Source organism: Gouania willdenowi, chromosome 13, assembly GCF_900634775.1.
Source record: "Gouania willdenowi chromosome 13, fGouWil2.1, whole genome shotgun sequence".
NCBI lineage: Eukaryota > Metazoa > Chordata > Actinopteri > Blenniiformes > Gobiesocidae > Gouania > Gouania willdenowi.
The window spans coordinates 10,294,740-10,311,819 of NC_041056.1; the positions used below are offsets into that span (position 1 = coordinate 10,294,740).

At 35.3% G+C, this 17,080-nt stretch overlaps 1 protein-coding gene and 6 non-coding genes across 10 annotated transcripts in view; all 7 read left to right on the plus strand.

The window, feature by feature from the left end:
* The window catches only part of c2cd3 (C2 domain containing 3 centriole elongation regulator), a 41,851-nt gene that overhangs the window by 619 nt on the left and 24,152 nt on the right, over positions 1–17,080 (plus strand). The window contains exons 1-14 of one of the 4 annotated variants that reach the window (XM_028464634.1): positions 9,823–9,952; positions 11,392–11,458; positions 11,543–11,623; positions 12,590–12,859; positions 12,935–13,092; positions 13,709–13,887; positions 14,642–14,781; positions 14,861–14,993; positions 15,072–15,224; positions 15,323–15,470; positions 15,560–15,657; positions 16,416–16,619; positions 16,720–16,817; positions 16,904–17,022. In XM_028464634.1, the coding sequence (XP_028320435.1) occupies positions 11,572–11,623; positions 12,590–12,859; positions 12,935–13,092; positions 13,709–13,887; positions 14,642–14,781; positions 14,861–14,993; positions 15,072–15,224; positions 15,323–15,470; positions 15,560–15,657; positions 16,416–16,619; positions 16,720–16,817; positions 16,904–17,022 (1,752 nt within the window). In that variant the 5' untranslated portion in view covers positions 9,823–9,952; positions 11,392–11,458; positions 11,543–11,571. Of the gene's footprint in view, positions 1–9,822; positions 9,953–11,391; positions 11,624–12,589; positions 12,860–12,934; positions 13,093–13,708; positions 13,888–14,641; positions 14,782–14,860; positions 14,994–15,071; positions 15,225–15,322; positions 15,471–15,559; positions 15,658–16,415; positions 16,620–16,719; positions 16,818–16,903; positions 17,023–17,080 lie in introns of those variants that run through there. The other 3 variants (XM_028464633.1, XM_028464635.1, XM_028464636.1) reach the window with 3 other exon arrangements.
* On the plus strand, positions 506–696 carry LOC114475091 (U2 spliceosomal RNA). Its single transcript, XR_003675423.1, has one exon. It is a non-coding gene; the product is annotated as a U2 spliceosomal RNA (small nuclear RNA).
* Positions 1,960–2,123, plus strand: LOC114475086 (U1 spliceosomal RNA). The gene has a single exon (XR_003675419.1). It is a non-coding gene; the product is annotated as a U1 spliceosomal RNA (small nuclear RNA).
* LOC114475092 (U2 spliceosomal RNA) lies at positions 3,968–4,158 on the plus strand. Its single transcript, XR_003675424.1, has one exon. It is a non-coding gene; the product is annotated as a U2 spliceosomal RNA (small nuclear RNA).
* On the plus strand, positions 5,407–5,570 carry LOC114475087 (U1 spliceosomal RNA). The gene has a single exon (XR_003675420.1). It is a non-coding gene; the product is annotated as a U1 spliceosomal RNA (small nuclear RNA).
* On the plus strand, positions 7,429–7,619 carry LOC114475093 (U2 spliceosomal RNA). The gene has a single exon (XR_003675425.1). It is a non-coding gene; the product is annotated as a U2 spliceosomal RNA (small nuclear RNA).
* LOC114475088 (U1 spliceosomal RNA) lies at positions 10,247–10,410 on the plus strand. Its single transcript, XR_003675421.1, has one exon. It is a non-coding gene; the product is annotated as a U1 spliceosomal RNA (small nuclear RNA).

The following is a 17,080-nucleotide window of genomic DNA, read 5'->3' on the forward strand; positions in this document are numbered from 1 at the left end:
TTTGAAGTGGATCTGAAAATAGATGAATGGATGGGTTGCGTTGAGCAGCAGTATGTAGCATGGTTGGTTGTCCACTAGATGGTAGTAAAACATTACGTCACAGGCGATGGAGACTGGATAAACTACAATCCCTTAATTCGCTCAGATAAGTTATATCTGTGCATCAAAGTCCACTTTAAACCCGTATAATGTACCATCTACGTTGGTGTTTGTACTGTTTCTGTCTGGTTTTATGAATATTAGAACTGTTTTTGTAGCTGCTAGCTTCTTTGCTTTCCATTGGACTAGATTTGGTCACGTGGTCACGTCATCTCACATAAACTTGATTAAAACGTGGTTTTTTTTTTCTCACTTACCGCCAGGGGCGAATGAACTCAATACATCCATGTTGAAGAATTACCGTATATGTGGTGTTGTGACTCGAAAGGTGAGCGTGTTAATTTTCCACCGCTAGAGTAAAGGAGGTTTACGGGAATCACTTCCCTGTTTCTGACAGTTCTCAGGTATCGCTTCTCGGCCTTTTGGCTAAGATCAAGTGTAGTATCTGTTCTTATCAGTTTAATATCTGATACGTCCCCTATCCGGGGACCATATATTAAATTGATTTTTGGAACTGGGAGATGGAATAGGGGCTTGCTCCGTCCACTCCACGCATCGACCTGGTATTGCAGTACTTCCAGGAACGGTGCACCCCCTCACAGTGTAAAGAAAATATTAATAAGTAACACATAATGAAAGAAATACAGATCAGAGTGACGTTATTGATTTAGTTATCAATTGTCTGTTTATTTTTGCTAATGATCTGTGTTATGTATTTAGTAAAAAAGACCATTTTAAAATTGAACTCAGAAAACTGATAGTTGTCAGGAAAATAAAGGTAATCATATCATTATTTATACTCTGACCCTAATCCTACAAATTATTCAATTATTTTGTTATTTCATAGAAGTGTAATATTATTATTTCACATCTACATTGTACATTTATAAGTGTTAAGGCCGTAATTTGTGTTTTGTTTTGAATTACATCTCATTCTTGAGCCCAGTGAGTGAAGGGACAGTTTTAACTAGAATACTCTTTTATTCTGTGGCAGAATCTCTAAAATTGTTCCTCATTGTGTTGTTGTGCTTTGAGTTCATTATTTGTATTTGGTGATTTATGGTTTTATAATAATATGATTGTTACATAAAAGAAAAATAAACATTGTGAAAACAGTTGAACGGAATCTCTGAACAGAACAAAAATAAAATCAGTGAAGGTAGATAACATGATAGAAACAGCAGTCCATTGTCCAGACGTTGTATTAGGTGTCATAATGCAATCTAATCATCTTAAAGACTCTTATCAGTGACTCCATGATGCATATATAGTAAAAATGTCACACATTCCACTAATTAAACCGTTTTTATTTTGTTATGCCTGGGTTTTTGCTGTTTTTACCAATATAATGTGAAGGCTGTAATTAGTTCTCTACAGTTGTTTGTTACCGTTCTGACCAGCAGAGGGCAGCAGCTGGAATAGTCTGCGTGTGGAAATTAAACACCGGAAGTGGTCGTAGTTCGATCAGAAAAACATAGTTTTGGTGTCTTTTAACGTGTCTCATACGAGATATTTCTCCAATTGTATTTATGTTCCAATGTAACAACATGAAGCACATATATGAAGGTAAACCTTTGTTAAGGATGTAGAGGAACCGATAAAGCAGCTCATTGGTCCTCATGTTTGTCGTGTGTAATCACAGAAATGCATGATGGGAAACCTAAACACTTTCTTCATGTTATAACGGTTATAACTATTATTATTCGCCAATATGTCATTTAATCGATCAGCATTGTGAATATCTGATCAGCGTTATTATTGAATTGTGATCATAGGTTAAAATAAAACTTGTAGCTGTTTGATCGTGAATCTCTTGTGTCTGTCGGTGAATGACGTCCCTGAGTTCTCCGTGTACAACTCATACTTACCTGGCAGGGGAGACACTTTGATCATGAAGGAGGTTCACCTAGGGCGAGGCTTAGCCATTGCACTGCGGCTACGCTGACCTTTACGAATTCCCCAAATGTGGGAATCTCGACTGCATAATTTGTGGTAGTGGGGGACTGCGTTCGCGCTCTCCCCTGATCATTATGTTGAGACAATATGAAAGAAATAAAGTGTTATGATACATTGTACAATAGTAATTAATTCATAACAGCTAACATTGACTAATAATGATGTGAAGCACATAGCGGGTTAACTGCAGATGTTATTTACACTATATAGATTATGTTTTTGTTGAAACACTTTTATTTGTCCATAATGGATTCACTATAACTAGTAGACTACATATAAAAAAGTATTCAGAATTTCAGAGGAACGGTACCATATATGATTAACTGGAAGGTAAATATTATTTTGACCATATTGTTCTTTTTTTCACTTTGTAATTATCTTAAAATAGAAATGACTATTTATTTTGTATTAATCATTCTAATAATCCAATCACCTTTTTTTTTTTTTTTTTTTTACATGCACTGTGTAATGTTTATTGTGTAATTCCTTGTTAGAAGCTGTAATTACAAAAACTCCACAGGATGTTGTTAATAGTTGGATGTCTTCTATTTGTTTGTTTATTTTTTATTTATTTTTTTGTTGGAATTTTTGCCACGTGAATATTACCATTACATGTAGTTTTGTGTTATTTACGTTTGTTTTCTGTGATATTTAAGTGTCAGATTTTATGCAGGTACATTTAGCTCATGGAGTCCTGATGCTGCTTCTAAACGTCCACTGTGTCTATGTTAGAATGTGCGTTTTTTTTTTTGGTTTTTTTTAATTATCAAACATAATATAAAAATGTTGATCATGTTCTGTTGGAAATGTCAATATTATTTACAGGGGGAAAATATTTCCTGGGAAATCATATTACTACCGTTAGTAAGTATTATTATAAATTACAACATTTATTGTTTAAAAAATATGTGCTTATTATCTGAAAAAATCAGGGTGTCTGAAAGTTTTAAAACAAAGTCAGCATGCAAGCTAAGGGAACAGGTTAGGTTGAGCTAAGGAAAAATGTGAAATTTAGCCTCATTCCTGTTGTTTTATTCAATTATATATATTATATTATCATATCTATCATATCTTTCTGACCATCTGTTAATAATAAAAATACTCTGTATACCTGTGAATTTCTTGCAAATTTTCAGTTGCTTTAAACACAAGGACAGGAGCTACGCTCAATTATTGTGATACCGTAATTCTAAATGCCAACTTTTTATTGACACATATTTGTTAGTTTAACTTTAACATACTGCATATTATACAATGTGAGTTGTTTATATGTATGAGTTTCATCAGAAGTTTTTTATTCACCCAATTAGTGGTTATTAAGAGTTTATCTGTCTTTAGTGATTGCATTTTTATACATTTTTAGGTCTGAACATTACTCATATATCCAATGAGTCAAATATTTTAGATCTCTACAGACAAACTGTGATTTTTACTTTTTAATTCATATGTTGGAGCAGCAGGATGTAGCATGGTTGGTTGTCCACTAGATGGTAGTAAAACATTACGTCACAGGCGATGGAGACTGGATAAACTACAATCCCTTAATTCGCTCAGATTAGTTATATCTGTGCACCAAAGTCCACTTTAAACCCGTATAATGTACCATCTACGTTGGTGTTTGTACTGTTTCTGTCTGGTTTTATGAACATGAGAACTGTTTTTGTAGCTGCTAGCTTCTTTGCTTTCCATTGGACTAGATTTGGTCACGTGATCACGTCATCGCACATAAACTTGATTAAAACGTGGTTTTTTTTCTCAGTTACCGCCAGGGACGAATGAACTCAATACATCCATGTTGAAGAATTACCGTATATGTGGTGTTGTGACTCGAAAGGTGAGCGTGTTAATTTTCCACCGCTAGAGTAAAGGAGGTTTACGGGAATCACTTCCCTGTTTCTGACAGTTCTCAGGTATCGCTTCTCGGCCTTTTGGCTAAGATCAAGTGTAGTATCTGTTCTTATCAGTTTAATATCTGATACGTCCCCTATCCGGGGACCATATATTAAATTGATTTTTGGAACTGGGAGATGGAATAGGGGCTTGCTCCGTCCACTCCACGCATCGACCTGGTATTGCAGTACTTCCAGGAACGGTGCACCCCCTCACAGTGTAAAGATAATATTAATAAATAATACATTACGAAAGAAGTACAGATCAGAGTGACGTGATTGATTCAGTCATCAATAATTTCTTTATTATTGCTAATGATCCGCTCTTAAGTATTTAGTAAAAAAGAAAATTATAATACGGAACTCAGAAAACTGATAGTTGTAAGGAAAAAAGGTAATCATATCACTATTTATACTCTGTCCCTAATCTTATAAATTATTAAATTATTTTGTTATTTCACAGAAGTGTAATATTATTTCACATCTACATTTGTAAGTGTTAAGGCCGTAATTTGTGTTTTGTATTGAATTACATCTCATTCTTGAGCCCAGTGAGTGAAGGGACAGTTTTAACTAGAATACTCTTTTATTCTGTGGCAGAATCTATAAAATTGTCCCTCATTGTGTTGTTGTGCTTTGAATTCATTATTTGGTGATTTAAGGTTTTATAATAATATGATTGTTACATAAAAGAAAAATAAACATTGTGAAAACAGTTGAACGGAATCTCTGAACAGAACAAAAACAAAATCAGTGAAGGTAGATAACATGATAGAAACAGCAGTCCATTGTCCAGACGTTGTATTAGGTGTCATAATGCAATCTAATCATCTTAAAGACTCTTATCAGTGGCTCATGATACATATATAGTAAAAATGTCACACATCCCACTAATTAAAACGTTTTTATTTTGTTATGCCTGGGTTTTTGCTGTTTTTACCAATATAATGTGAAGGCTGTAATTAGTTCTCTACAGTTGTTTGTTACCGTTCTGACCAGCAGAGGGCAGCAGCTGGAAGAGTCTGCGTGTGGAAATTAAACACCGGAAGTGGTCGTAGTTCGATCAGAAAAACATAGTTTTGGTGTCTTTTAACGTGTCTCATACGAGATATTTCTCTACCAATTGTATTTATGTTCTAATGTAACAACATGAAGCACATATATGAAGGTAAACCTTTGTTAAGGATGTAGAGGAACCGATAAAGCAGCTCATTGGTCCTCATGTTTGTCGTGTGTAATCACAGAAATGCATGATGGGAAACCTAAACACTTTCTTCATGTTATAACGGTTTTAACTATTATTATTCGCCAATATGTCATTTAATCGATCAGCATTGTGAATATCTGATCAGCGTTATTATTGAATTGTGATCATAGGTTAAAATAAAACTTGTAGCTGTTTGATCGTGAATCTCTTGTGTCTGTCGGTGAATGACGTCCCTGAGTTCTCCGTGTACAACTCATACTTACCTGGCAGGGGAGACACTTTGATCATGAAGGAGGTTCACCTAGGGCGAGGCTTAGCCATTGCACTGCGGCTACGCTGACCTTTACGAATTCCCCAAATGTGGGAATCTCGACTGCATAATTTGTGGTAGTGGGGGACTGCGTTCGCGCTCTCCCCTGATCATTTTGTTAAGACAAAATGAAAGAAATAAAGTGTTATAATACATTGTACAATAGTAATTAAATCATAACAGTTAACATTGTCTAATGATGATGTGAAGCACATAGCGGGTTAACTGCAGATGTTATTTACACAATATAGATTATGTTTTTATTGAAACACTTTTATTTGTCCATAATGGATTCACTATAACTAGTAGACGACATATAAAAAAGTATTCAGAATTTCAGAGGAACGGTACCATATATGATTAATTGGAAGGTAAATATTATTTTGACCATATTGTTCTTTTTTTCCCTTTGTAATTATCTTAAAATAGAAATGACGATTCATTCATTTTGTATTAATCATTGTAATAATCCAATCACCTTTTTTTTATTTTTATTTTTTACATGCACTGTGTAATGTTTATTGTGTAATTCCTAGTTAGAAGCGGTAATTACAAAAACTCCACAGGATGTTGTTAATAGTTGAGTGTCTTCTATTTGTTTGCTTATTTATTTATTTTTTATTTTTTTGTTGGAATTTTCGCCACGTGAATATTACCATTACATGTAGTTTTGTGTTATTTACGTTTGTTTTCTGTGATATTTAAGTGTCAGATTTTATGCAGGTACATTTAGCTCATGGAGTCCTGATGCTGCTTCTAAACGTCCACTGTGTCTATGTTAGAATGTGCGTTTTTTTGTTTTTGTTTTTTTAATTAATAAACATAATATAAAAATGTTGATTATGTTCAGTTGGAAATGTCAATATTATTTACAGGGGGAAAATATTTCCTGGGAAATCATATTACTACCGGTAGTAAGTATTATTATAAATTACAACATTTATTGTTTAAAAAATATGTGCTTATTATCTGAAAAAATCAGGGTGTCTGAATGTTTTAAAACGAAGTCAGCATGCAAGCTAAGGGAACAGGTCAGGTTGAGCTAAGGAAAAATGTGAAATTTAGCCTCATTCCTGTTGTTTTATTCAATTATATATATATATTATATTATCATATCTATCATATCTTTCTGACCATCTGTTAATAATAAAAATACTCTGTATACCTTTGAGTTTTCTTGCAAATTTTCAGTTGCTTTAAACACAAGGACAGGAGCTACGCTTAATTGTTGTGATACCGTAATTCTAAATGCCAACTTTTTATTGACACATCATTGTTAGTTTAACTTTAACATACTGCATATTATACAATGTGAGTTGTTTCAATGTACGAGTTTTATCAGAAGTTCTTTATTCACCCAATTAGTGGTTATTAAGAGTTTATCTGTCTTCAGTGATTGCATTTTTATACATTTTTAGGTCTGAACATTACTCATATATCCAGTTAGTCAAATATTTTAGATCTCTACAGACAAACTGTGATTTTCACTTTTTAATTAATCTGTTGGAGCAGCAGGATGTAGCATGGTTGGTTGTCCACTAGATGGTAGTAAAACATTACGTCACAGGCGATGGAGACTGGATAAACTACAATCCCTTAATTCGCTCAGATTAGTTATATCTGTGCATCAAAGTCCACTTTAAACCCGTATAATGTACCATCTACGTTGGTGTGTGTACTGTTTCTGTCTGGTTTTATTAACATTAGAACTGTTTTTGTAGCTGCTAGCTTCTTTGCTTTCCATTGGACTAGATTTGGTCACGTGGTCACGTCATCTCACATAAACTTGATTAAAACGTGGTTTTTTTTCTCAGTTACCGCCAGGGGCGAATGAACTCAATACATCCATATTGAAGAATTACCGTATATGTGGTGTTGTGACTCGAAAGGTGATCGTGTTAATTTTCCACCGCTAGAGTAAAGGAGGTTTACGGGAATCACTTCCCTGTTTCTGACAGTTCTCAGGTATCGCTTCTCGGCCTTTTGGCTAAGATCAAGTGTAGTATCTGTTCTTATCAGTTTAATATCTGATACGTCCCCTATCCGGGGACCATATATTAAATTGATTTTTGGAACTGGGAGATGGAATAGGGGCTTGCTCCGTCCACTCCACGCATCGACCTGGTATTGCAGTACTTCCAGGAACGGTGCACCCCCTCACAGTGTAAAGATAATATTAATGAGGAATACATAATGAAAGAAATACAGGCCACAGTGACGTTATTAATTCAGTTATCAATTGTCTGTTTATTATTGCTAATGATCCGCTCTTAAGTATTTAGTAAAAAAGACCATTTTAATACGGAACTCAGAAAACTGATAGTTGTAAGGAAAAAACGGTAATCATATCATTATTTATACTCTGTCCCTAATCTTATAAATTATTCAATTATTAGTCCATGGTATTTTACCTGATTCTATTTTATCTGTTTTACTAATGCCAATTATCAAAAATAAATCTGGGAAAATTAACAGTTCAGATAACTACCGGCCTATAGCCCTGGCCAGTATCCTATCCAAGGTTTTGGAGAGGACAATATTGAATAGGCTGGAACAGTTTATCCTGACCTCCGACAACCAGTTTGGTTTTAAACCTAAACATGGGACAGATACATGTATTTTTGCTCTTAAAGAGATTCTAGACTTTTACAACAGACAAAATTCCACGATTTTTATGTGTTTTATTGATGCCTCTAAGGCCTTTGATCGTGTGAATCACGAAAAATGATTTTTTAAATTGCAAAATAGAGGGGTTCCTATGTCACTTATAAGAATCCTCATTTTCTGGTATTCACACCAGACAATGTACGTGAAATGGGGTGATTTTACATCTGCTCCCTTCAACGTATGTAATGGAGTTAGGCAGGGGGGTATTTTATCTCCATTTCTTTTTAATATTTATATGGATGAGTTATCCAACCAACTGAACAGTTGCAGAACAGGCTGTATGGTTGGAGATGCTGTTGTGAACCACCTGATGTATACGCAGATGATCTGGTTGTCCTGTGTCCATCCAGTGCTGGCCTCCAGCAGTTACTCAGAATATGTTCCCAATATGGCTCTGACTTTGACATTAAATTTAATGGTAAAAAGAGTAACATAATGATCGTCAGAAGCAAGGAAGACAAAGAGTTATCATTTCCTGTCTTCTCTCTCTCTGGTACTGTCCTTAAAACGTGTGAGGAAGTTAAATACCTCGGACATAATTTGAGTGACGACCTGTCTGATGATAGGGATATACAAAGACAATGCCGTATGATGTATGCACAGGCTAATATGCTGAAGAGAAAATTTAGTATGTGCTCTGTGCCTGTTAAGATAACTCTTTTTAAAACGTTTTTCACCCCAATGTATACTGCCCACTTGTGGCGGCACTACTAAAGGAGTTCCATGCAGAGACTTAAGGTGGCATATAATGATGGCCTGAGGATGCTGCTCAATGTGCTGAGAGGGAGCAGTGCAAGCCAAATGTTTGTGAGTGCTGGTGTTTCTACATGTCCTGCTGTACTCAGGAACCTTATGTTCAGCTTTATATATAGAATATCTAAATCTGAAAATGGCATCATTTCTGCACCGGCAAACCCTGCCCTGAATACACTTCGGTTCACTTCAAGGCTCTGGAGGCATTGGCGTTTTAGCTTATACGTAAATATGTGATATTGGAATATCTGTCTGTTTTGGTGTACATGTGTATGTCTTTTGTACTTTGTTGTTTCTATGGACCGCCGCTGTGTCCGAAATAAAGATTTGAATTGAATTGAATTGAATATTTTGTTATTTCACAGAAGTGTAATATTATTTCACATCTACATTTATAAGTGTTAAGGCCGTAATTTGTGTTTTGTACTGAATTACATCTCATTCTTGAGCCCAGTGAGTGAAGGGACAGTTTTAACTAGAATACTCTTTTATTCTGTGGCACAATCTATAAAATTGTCCCTCATTGTGTTGTTGTGCTTTGAGTTCATTATTTGGTGATTTAAGGTTTTATAATAATATGATTGTTACATAAAAGAAAAATAAACATTGTGAAAACAGTTGAACGGAATCTCTGAACAGAACAAAAACAAAATCAGTGAAGGTAGATAACATGATAGAAACAGCAGTCCATTGTCCAGACGTTGTATTAGGTGTCATAATGCAATCTAATCATCTTAAAGACTCTTATCAGTGACTCCATGATGCATATATAGTAAAAATGTCACACATTCCACTAATTAAAACGTTTTTATTTTGTTCTGCCTGGGTTTTTGCTGTTTTTACCAATATAATGTGAAGGCTGTAATTAGTTCTCTACAGTTGTTTGTTACCGTTCTGACCAGCAGAGGGCAGCAGCTGGAATAGTCTGCGTGTGGAAATTAAACACCGGAAGTGGTCGTAGTTCGATCAGAAAAACATAGTTTTGGTGTCTTTTAACGTGTCTCATACGAGATATTTATCCACCAATTGTATTTATGTTCCAATGTAACAACATGAAGCACATATATGAAGGTAAACCTTTGTTAAGGATGTAGAGGAACCGATAAAGCAGCTCATTGGTCCTCATGTTTGTCGTGTGTAATCACAGAAATGCATGATGGGAAACCTAAACACTTTCTTCATGTTATAACGGTTATAACTATTATTATTCGCCAATATGTCATTTAATCGATCAGTATTGTGAATATCTGATCAGCGTTATTATTGAATTGTGATCATAGGTTAAAATAAAACTTGTAGCTGTTTGATCGTGAATCTCTTGTGTCTGTCGGTGAATGACGTCCCTGAGTTCTCCGTGTACAACTCATACTTACCTGGCAGGGGAGACACTTTGATCATGAAGGAGGTTCACCTAGGGCGAGGCTTAGCCATTGCACTGCGGCTACGCTGACCTTTACGAATTCCCCAAATGTGGGAATCTCGACTGCATAATTTGTGGTAGTGGGGGACTGCGTTCGCGCTCTCCCCTGATCATTATGTTAAGACAATATGAAAGAAATAAAGTGTTATGATACATTGTACAATAGTAAAAAAAAATCATAACAGTTACCAATGTCTATTGATGATGTGAAGCACAAAGCGGGTTAACTGCAGATGTTATTTACACTATATAGATTATGTTTTTGTTGAAACAGTTTTATTTGTCCATAACGGATTCACTGTAACTAGTAGGTTACATATAACAAGTATTCAGAATTTCAGAGGAACGGTACCATATATGATTAACTGGAAGGTAAATATTATTTTAACCATATTGTTCTTTTTTGCCCATTGAAATTATTTTAATGTAGAAATGACTATTCATTTATTTTGTATTAATCATTGTAATAATCACTTTTTTTTAACAAGCTCTGTGTGATGTTTATTGTGTAATTCCTGGTTAGAAGTGGTAATTACAAAAACTCCACAGGATGTTGTTAATAGTTGGATGTCTTTTTTCTTTTTGTTTACTGTATTTATTATTTTTCTTGGAATTTTCTATGTGTGAATTACTTTTAGTTTTGTGTTATTTATATTTTCTTTATATTTATTGTTTTCTACAGTTGTTTGTTACTGTTTTGGCCACCAGAGGGCAGTACCTGAAAAAGTGCGTGTGGAACTTAAACACCGGAAGTGATTGTTATTCGATCAGAAAAAAACATTGTTTTGGTGTCTTATAACGTGTTTCATACGAGATATTTCCATATCGAGGAGGATTTAGAGGTTTATGCAGGGTTTAAAATGTTTTTTTTTTTTTTTTTTGCATGACCAGGGTGACGGTAAGTTTGATTCCATGTCAATGTAATGAGTTTATTTTTTTTCAGTTGTATCTTTTTTCTTTTTTCATTATATACATGTATGGTTTGTATTTTATCCATTATGTAGTTTAATGTTGTGTTTATATATAAAAAAATTTTAAAAAAGCATAACTTCACTACAACTCCCGCTGTAATATAAACTTATTTTCCCAGAATGCATCTGTCAAAATAAGCGGTCGCTGAAGCGGGATTGGTGAAGCTCGTTGCCCGGAGACGGTCGGTCTGTATTCCGCACTGCCAGCTTTTGTATGTGTGTTTTAATGTGAAATAGATCACCCGGTGAACATGAACATCTTCCGTTCAGACCCCGGACTGTCACCCACGGTATGAGGGATGAAGAGCAGGAAACTCCGGTCTGTCAGAATCGAAAGCATTAAAAGGAAAGGTACAGCTAACTTTGCAATACAGATGCTAACTTTTAAGTCGCTGTCACTGGTAGCTGTTATTCATTCCCCTTAATCTTCGTATTTTACAATAGCAGCTACGTTAATGATTAGCTGAAATATTCGCATTATCTCTGAGTTTGAGGCTTAGTTGTTCTTAGCATGATGCTTATGCACTTTGCCCTTTATTAAAGTAGTTGCCACTATTTTTGGTAAACATGTTGCGCAGTTTTTTTTGTTTTGCTAACTGATGCTAAAGCTATGTGAAGAGGTTTCACGACCAATTTGCTTTTCTCATAGTCATTCATTTAATCTTTTATTTATTTAGCACATATTAAGGAGAAAAAAAAGACAACATTAAAGGTGCAAGGAAGGATCGAAGTCCAAAGGGGCTAAATACAATTTATAACTGTTAAAACACTTTAAAAAAATGCATAATTCATCTTTGATATATGAGGGAAAATAATATATAAACAAAATACACAAAAATTTATATAAAAAGACAATGGAAATATTTAACAAATATTAATTGAAAATCAGAATTTAAATGCAAAATTTAAACATATGCATATACGTACAAACAGTCTTTGTTATGTGTGTGTGTTTGTACTTATGTCACATTATTATTGAAAAGTAAATACTTTAAGTCAGTTATAGATGGCACATTGAAAAGTTTCTCAGTATTATTTTCAGGTCTATATTTTTAATTTACTATTTTCTCTATTTTGTTTACATTTCTGTTGTGGATTGATACATAGATAAATAATTTGAAAACAACCCTAAATAACATAGAGTTTTGGTTTATCATCATTCATTTCATCTGGGAAATAAAACGTCATACAAGAGGATTTTGTGTATCAGCAGCGTTTTACCATGTTCCTGTAGATTATCAGCACATTTTCTGTCAATCTTTGAGATGCAAGTTTTCATTTTGTTATTTTTTGTGTATTAATGAATATCTCTGGTAGTCCCCAGCGACGTGTCACCCTCCACCAGTCTCCCACCTTTGGTTGAAGGCCAGTTGAGATGCTTCCTGCGTGTGACCATAAGCCGTTTGTTATGGGCTATCCACAAGCCGCCATCACCAGTTTTCATCCGGCTTCGCTGGTGGGGAGAGTCTTCCAACGGCACTCACTTCTTTCCCAGAGATGGATCCCAGCCGTCACAGAAAACCATCAAGACCACAGCTCGCTTCCCAATACGATGTGGGCCAAAGCAGTTCACCTCATATCTAACAGGTACTCACAATTGTTGACAATTTCAAGAATAAGGAGATGTAATCATTAAATCCTGACGATGACATCTATTTACAGATATGGGGTCTTTAGTGCTGGAAGTTCTGACAAAGACGGATCATTTGCCAGTTGCTCGCGCTCAAGTTGCTGGCATCTCCAGTCTGACTCTGTCGCAACCAATTAGTGGCTCTTACACTCTGGTATCGCCAACATCTGACAAGATGGGAGAATTACATGTGAGCCTAATCATTATTCCTTTTTTTTTTGCTAATAGGGAAAAAACAACTTGTCATAATAGACTGAATAGACTTCATATTATTTTTTAAGGCAAAGCTAATTTATTTGTATAGCAATGTGCTTTACATGATTAAAAGTGCAACAGAAAACATTTAACAGTTTAAAAATCAATAAGAAAATTAGAATCAGCAGTAAAAACATTAAAAAACCAGCAATAATAACATTAAATCAACAATATGAACAAAAAAATCTTGCTCTCAATCATACACAGTAGAGAAAAAGAGTATTAAACAGTATTTCTCTGTGTGTGCAGTGCACAATATAATGAACTAGTATTGGAACGTTTTGTGAGAATCCAAGTTTAAGGGAAATATTCCTTTTTGTTCATAATCAAGTTTTTTTTATTTACATGCATGAATACATTTGTTGGTCAAATTAAATTTAATTCATTCGTTATCCGATAATGATTGGCTACCTTGTGGCTATTAAAATTTGTTACATGTATACAGTTATAATCCTTATATTTTTTACTGGTACTGAGATTTTTAGTTTGTAAGTTTCTTTATCAAATTCAATTTCAGTGCTACTTTGGTTTACTTTCTGTTTTTTTCTTAGGTCTCATTGACCATAGAGCCTCTGACGGAAGCCTATGACAGCAGTGGTTCAGCTCCCGTCATAGACATCAGTCACGAAGGACGACATGTCAAAACACCGAATGTGCCTTCGCAGCACACACAGCTCACATCTGGAAGCGATAAAACATCTGGCGGGAACAGCGGTGGAAATACTCCAAGGTTTGGAAGCAAAACTTCATAATACTCATAATAGTCTGGTCTGTTAGCCAATTATCAAGTATCAAGGGGGGTCATGATATTACGCAGCTCCAAATGGTGGCCACCCATGAACAGGTTTTTCTGTTACTACTTACTAGCCAACCAAAAGTTACATAATTCAAATTAAAAACACTTTTGTAAGATTTTGGACCTCAGGGATTCTAAATATGATGCCTGTTTGACAGTAACCTTGACTGGCATTTCCAATATGGCCACCTGTGACTATTTAACATTGAACATTTATGACCTAAAATGTCTTTATTTCACAACATAGAAGCCTGTCATCCCAGATCAAGGTAAAATAAAGACATTTTTAGTCGTAAATGTTCAATGTTAAATATTCACAGGTGGCCATATTGGATTTTCCAATATGGTGATGCCAGTCAAGGTTACTGTCAAATAGGCATCATATTTAGAATCCCTGGGATTCCAAACCTTAGAAAACTGTTTTTAATTTTAATTATGTGACTTTTGTTTGGCTAGTAAGTAGTAACAGAAAAACCTGTTTGTGGGTGGACGCCATTTTAATTGTCCAATATGGCAACCACCACTGAGAATTAGCTCCGGCTTCTGGCAGATTTGAATTTAGCAGGTCAAAAACTATAAGTGTGCCAAATTTCATGCTTGTAGAGTAGACATTTGCACAATTCTTCCCTTAACAAACCACACTATAATGTTTGATTCTGATGCTGATATTATTTTATTTATTTTGCAGAGGTAGAGACCACCTATTCTTCCAAACTGCAGAGAAAGATTTTCCAGAGACGTTAGAGAATCAGACGCCAAAATATAAAGAAAGTGCAGTTTCCAATGAGGAGTCCTCGCACAGACAAACAAGCAACGACGTCCTCTCAGGTTCATCACAGATTACAAAATTCATACCTACAAACTGATAAAAGATCACCAGTTTCATCACTATTTTTGTTTTCCACAGTTATTCTTCAGCGTGGTAACAAGCTTCGAGATGCGATGGTGGTATCAGCCTTTAAATGTGAAATGGACCCATCCCCAGCTCTAAAAGACACTCCTCTGCCCCTCCCAAGGGACAACATTCAACCATCCTCCAAGTTAGTTTTAATAAGAAGCCTCTGTATTTCATCTACAGTATCACTCTGTAATTTATCTTTTTCATCTTCTCTCTGCAGGCTGTGTGTTTCTCACCCGGCAAAGTTTCTTGAAAATATCCTTCAGGATGATTCTGAGCTAAAGTCGTCTGAGCTGGTTGCTTTAGTTTCAGACTGTGGGAGGGAGTGTCCCTCCAGTATTGATGACGTTGCTGTTGATTTGCTCCTTAGCAGGTATGGTACCTGTGTGTATTCAATCCCCAAGTGAAAGGAAAAGAACAAAAAGGCCATAACATTTGACTTTCTATGTCTTGCTCTTTATATTTTCAAAGCTCACACCAAACAATCCTTCAAGCCAGGGATGGCCGTCTTTCCCCACTGGAACTTCTCTCAGGACAGAGCAGTTTGTGTGCAGACAGTGAACTCAATGATCCACAGTATGATCAGAGTTTACTGGAAAAGTTATTCTATAAGAATCCTGTTAGTATTCCACTCTCTTTGATTTTTACCCCCTTAAAACATTTACTACATTTATGGATGTTTGAAACAAACTGATTTTATGATTTTAGATATTGGACAGAGCACCAGCGGACATTATTGAGGAGGATGGTCAAGGGAAAATATCCTCCGTACAAAAACAACAGTCTGGACCTAAGATGAGTGAAGTGTGAGTTCATCTACAGCATTGATTCCCAAACAGGGGTACGCGTGCCCCTAGGAGCTACAGGAGCACATTGGAGGGGTACTTGGGAAGATATAACTACTTTGGTTTTTGACAAATACACCACAAACTAACAGCACTGTTGCTCAATAAAATGTTATATTTTTTTGTTATCTATTGAAACAGGATAATTTTATGCTGTAGAGGCCATTTCATCAGACTCTTGATGACAGGACACTATTTTTAGCTACATTTTACATATTAGACTGTATTAAATTACTATGATGTAATCACATAAAGGTGACATTGGTATTTAAGAGACAAAAAAATCCACTTTAAATTCCACTCATTGTTTAGAAATTGAAGCTTTAGGGAACCAATGTTGAAGACACAGGTAAGGGTTTAGGAGAGCCTGCTGTTCCACAAATGAAAATCATATGAAATTATGGCGAAAGTGCTCATAATATGAAGGGGGTACACATGATCTGCCAAAAATGCAAAGAGGGTACACGGGGAAAAAAAGATTGGGAACCACTGATCTATAGGCTTGTTTATAGCACATTCTTCCATTAATTTATGGTATAAAAAAAAAACAACCTCTTTAGAAGTTTAATGTTGTTTATCCTTTCATCTCAATGTAGCCTGTAGTGGGTCCAAAAAGTCTTATGCAGAAAATAATTTCGATTCAAATGAGTAAATATGATAAGAAAAGCTCTATTAGAGACAATTTTAGTCAATTTTCTGAACGTTTCTTTCTTTTACAGAACTAATCCAGTCCATCTCAACCCTATGCATGACTGTGATCGACTATCTCTCCTCAGTGAGGAACAGTTGGCTTTGTTAAGTTCAACCCGACTTTTCAAAGTGACCATCAACTCGTTAACGGTGCCTAAAGTCAGTTCTGCCATCACGCATAAAAAAACATCCAGTAATGGCAAATGTCTGCGACCTTTAATGAGCAAGAAGTGGTATGAAGCTAATACTTTCACATCCACCCATTGTTTTTTAAAATCAATGCAGAAGTACTGACTGAATGTGTTAATTTATTTATCTATTTATATTTTTAAGCACATATTTTGTCGAGTACACAGCCCCGATGTCTCTTCGCAGTAAAACTGGGAGCCACGAGGTTACTAGGGTTGCGTCAAGTAAAATCACAGAAGGAGGTTGGTCCCAATTGTTTATTTTTCTAAATTTCTGGTTGTTGTTTTTTGTGTTTTACGATTTGTTTTTTTATATCTTTTTCTTTTAGCTGTGGATTTCCACCAGTCCTCCTTTTTTCCTGTTCACTTTAGTACAGCAACAGTTCAACATTGGTTAAAAACTGATCTGCTTTTTAAGATCTTCTCTCGAAAAAGCAATCAAATAAAGGCAAGTATCTTTAAATAATATCTGTCGTCAATGAAAAACCAAAATTTTATGAGGCTCT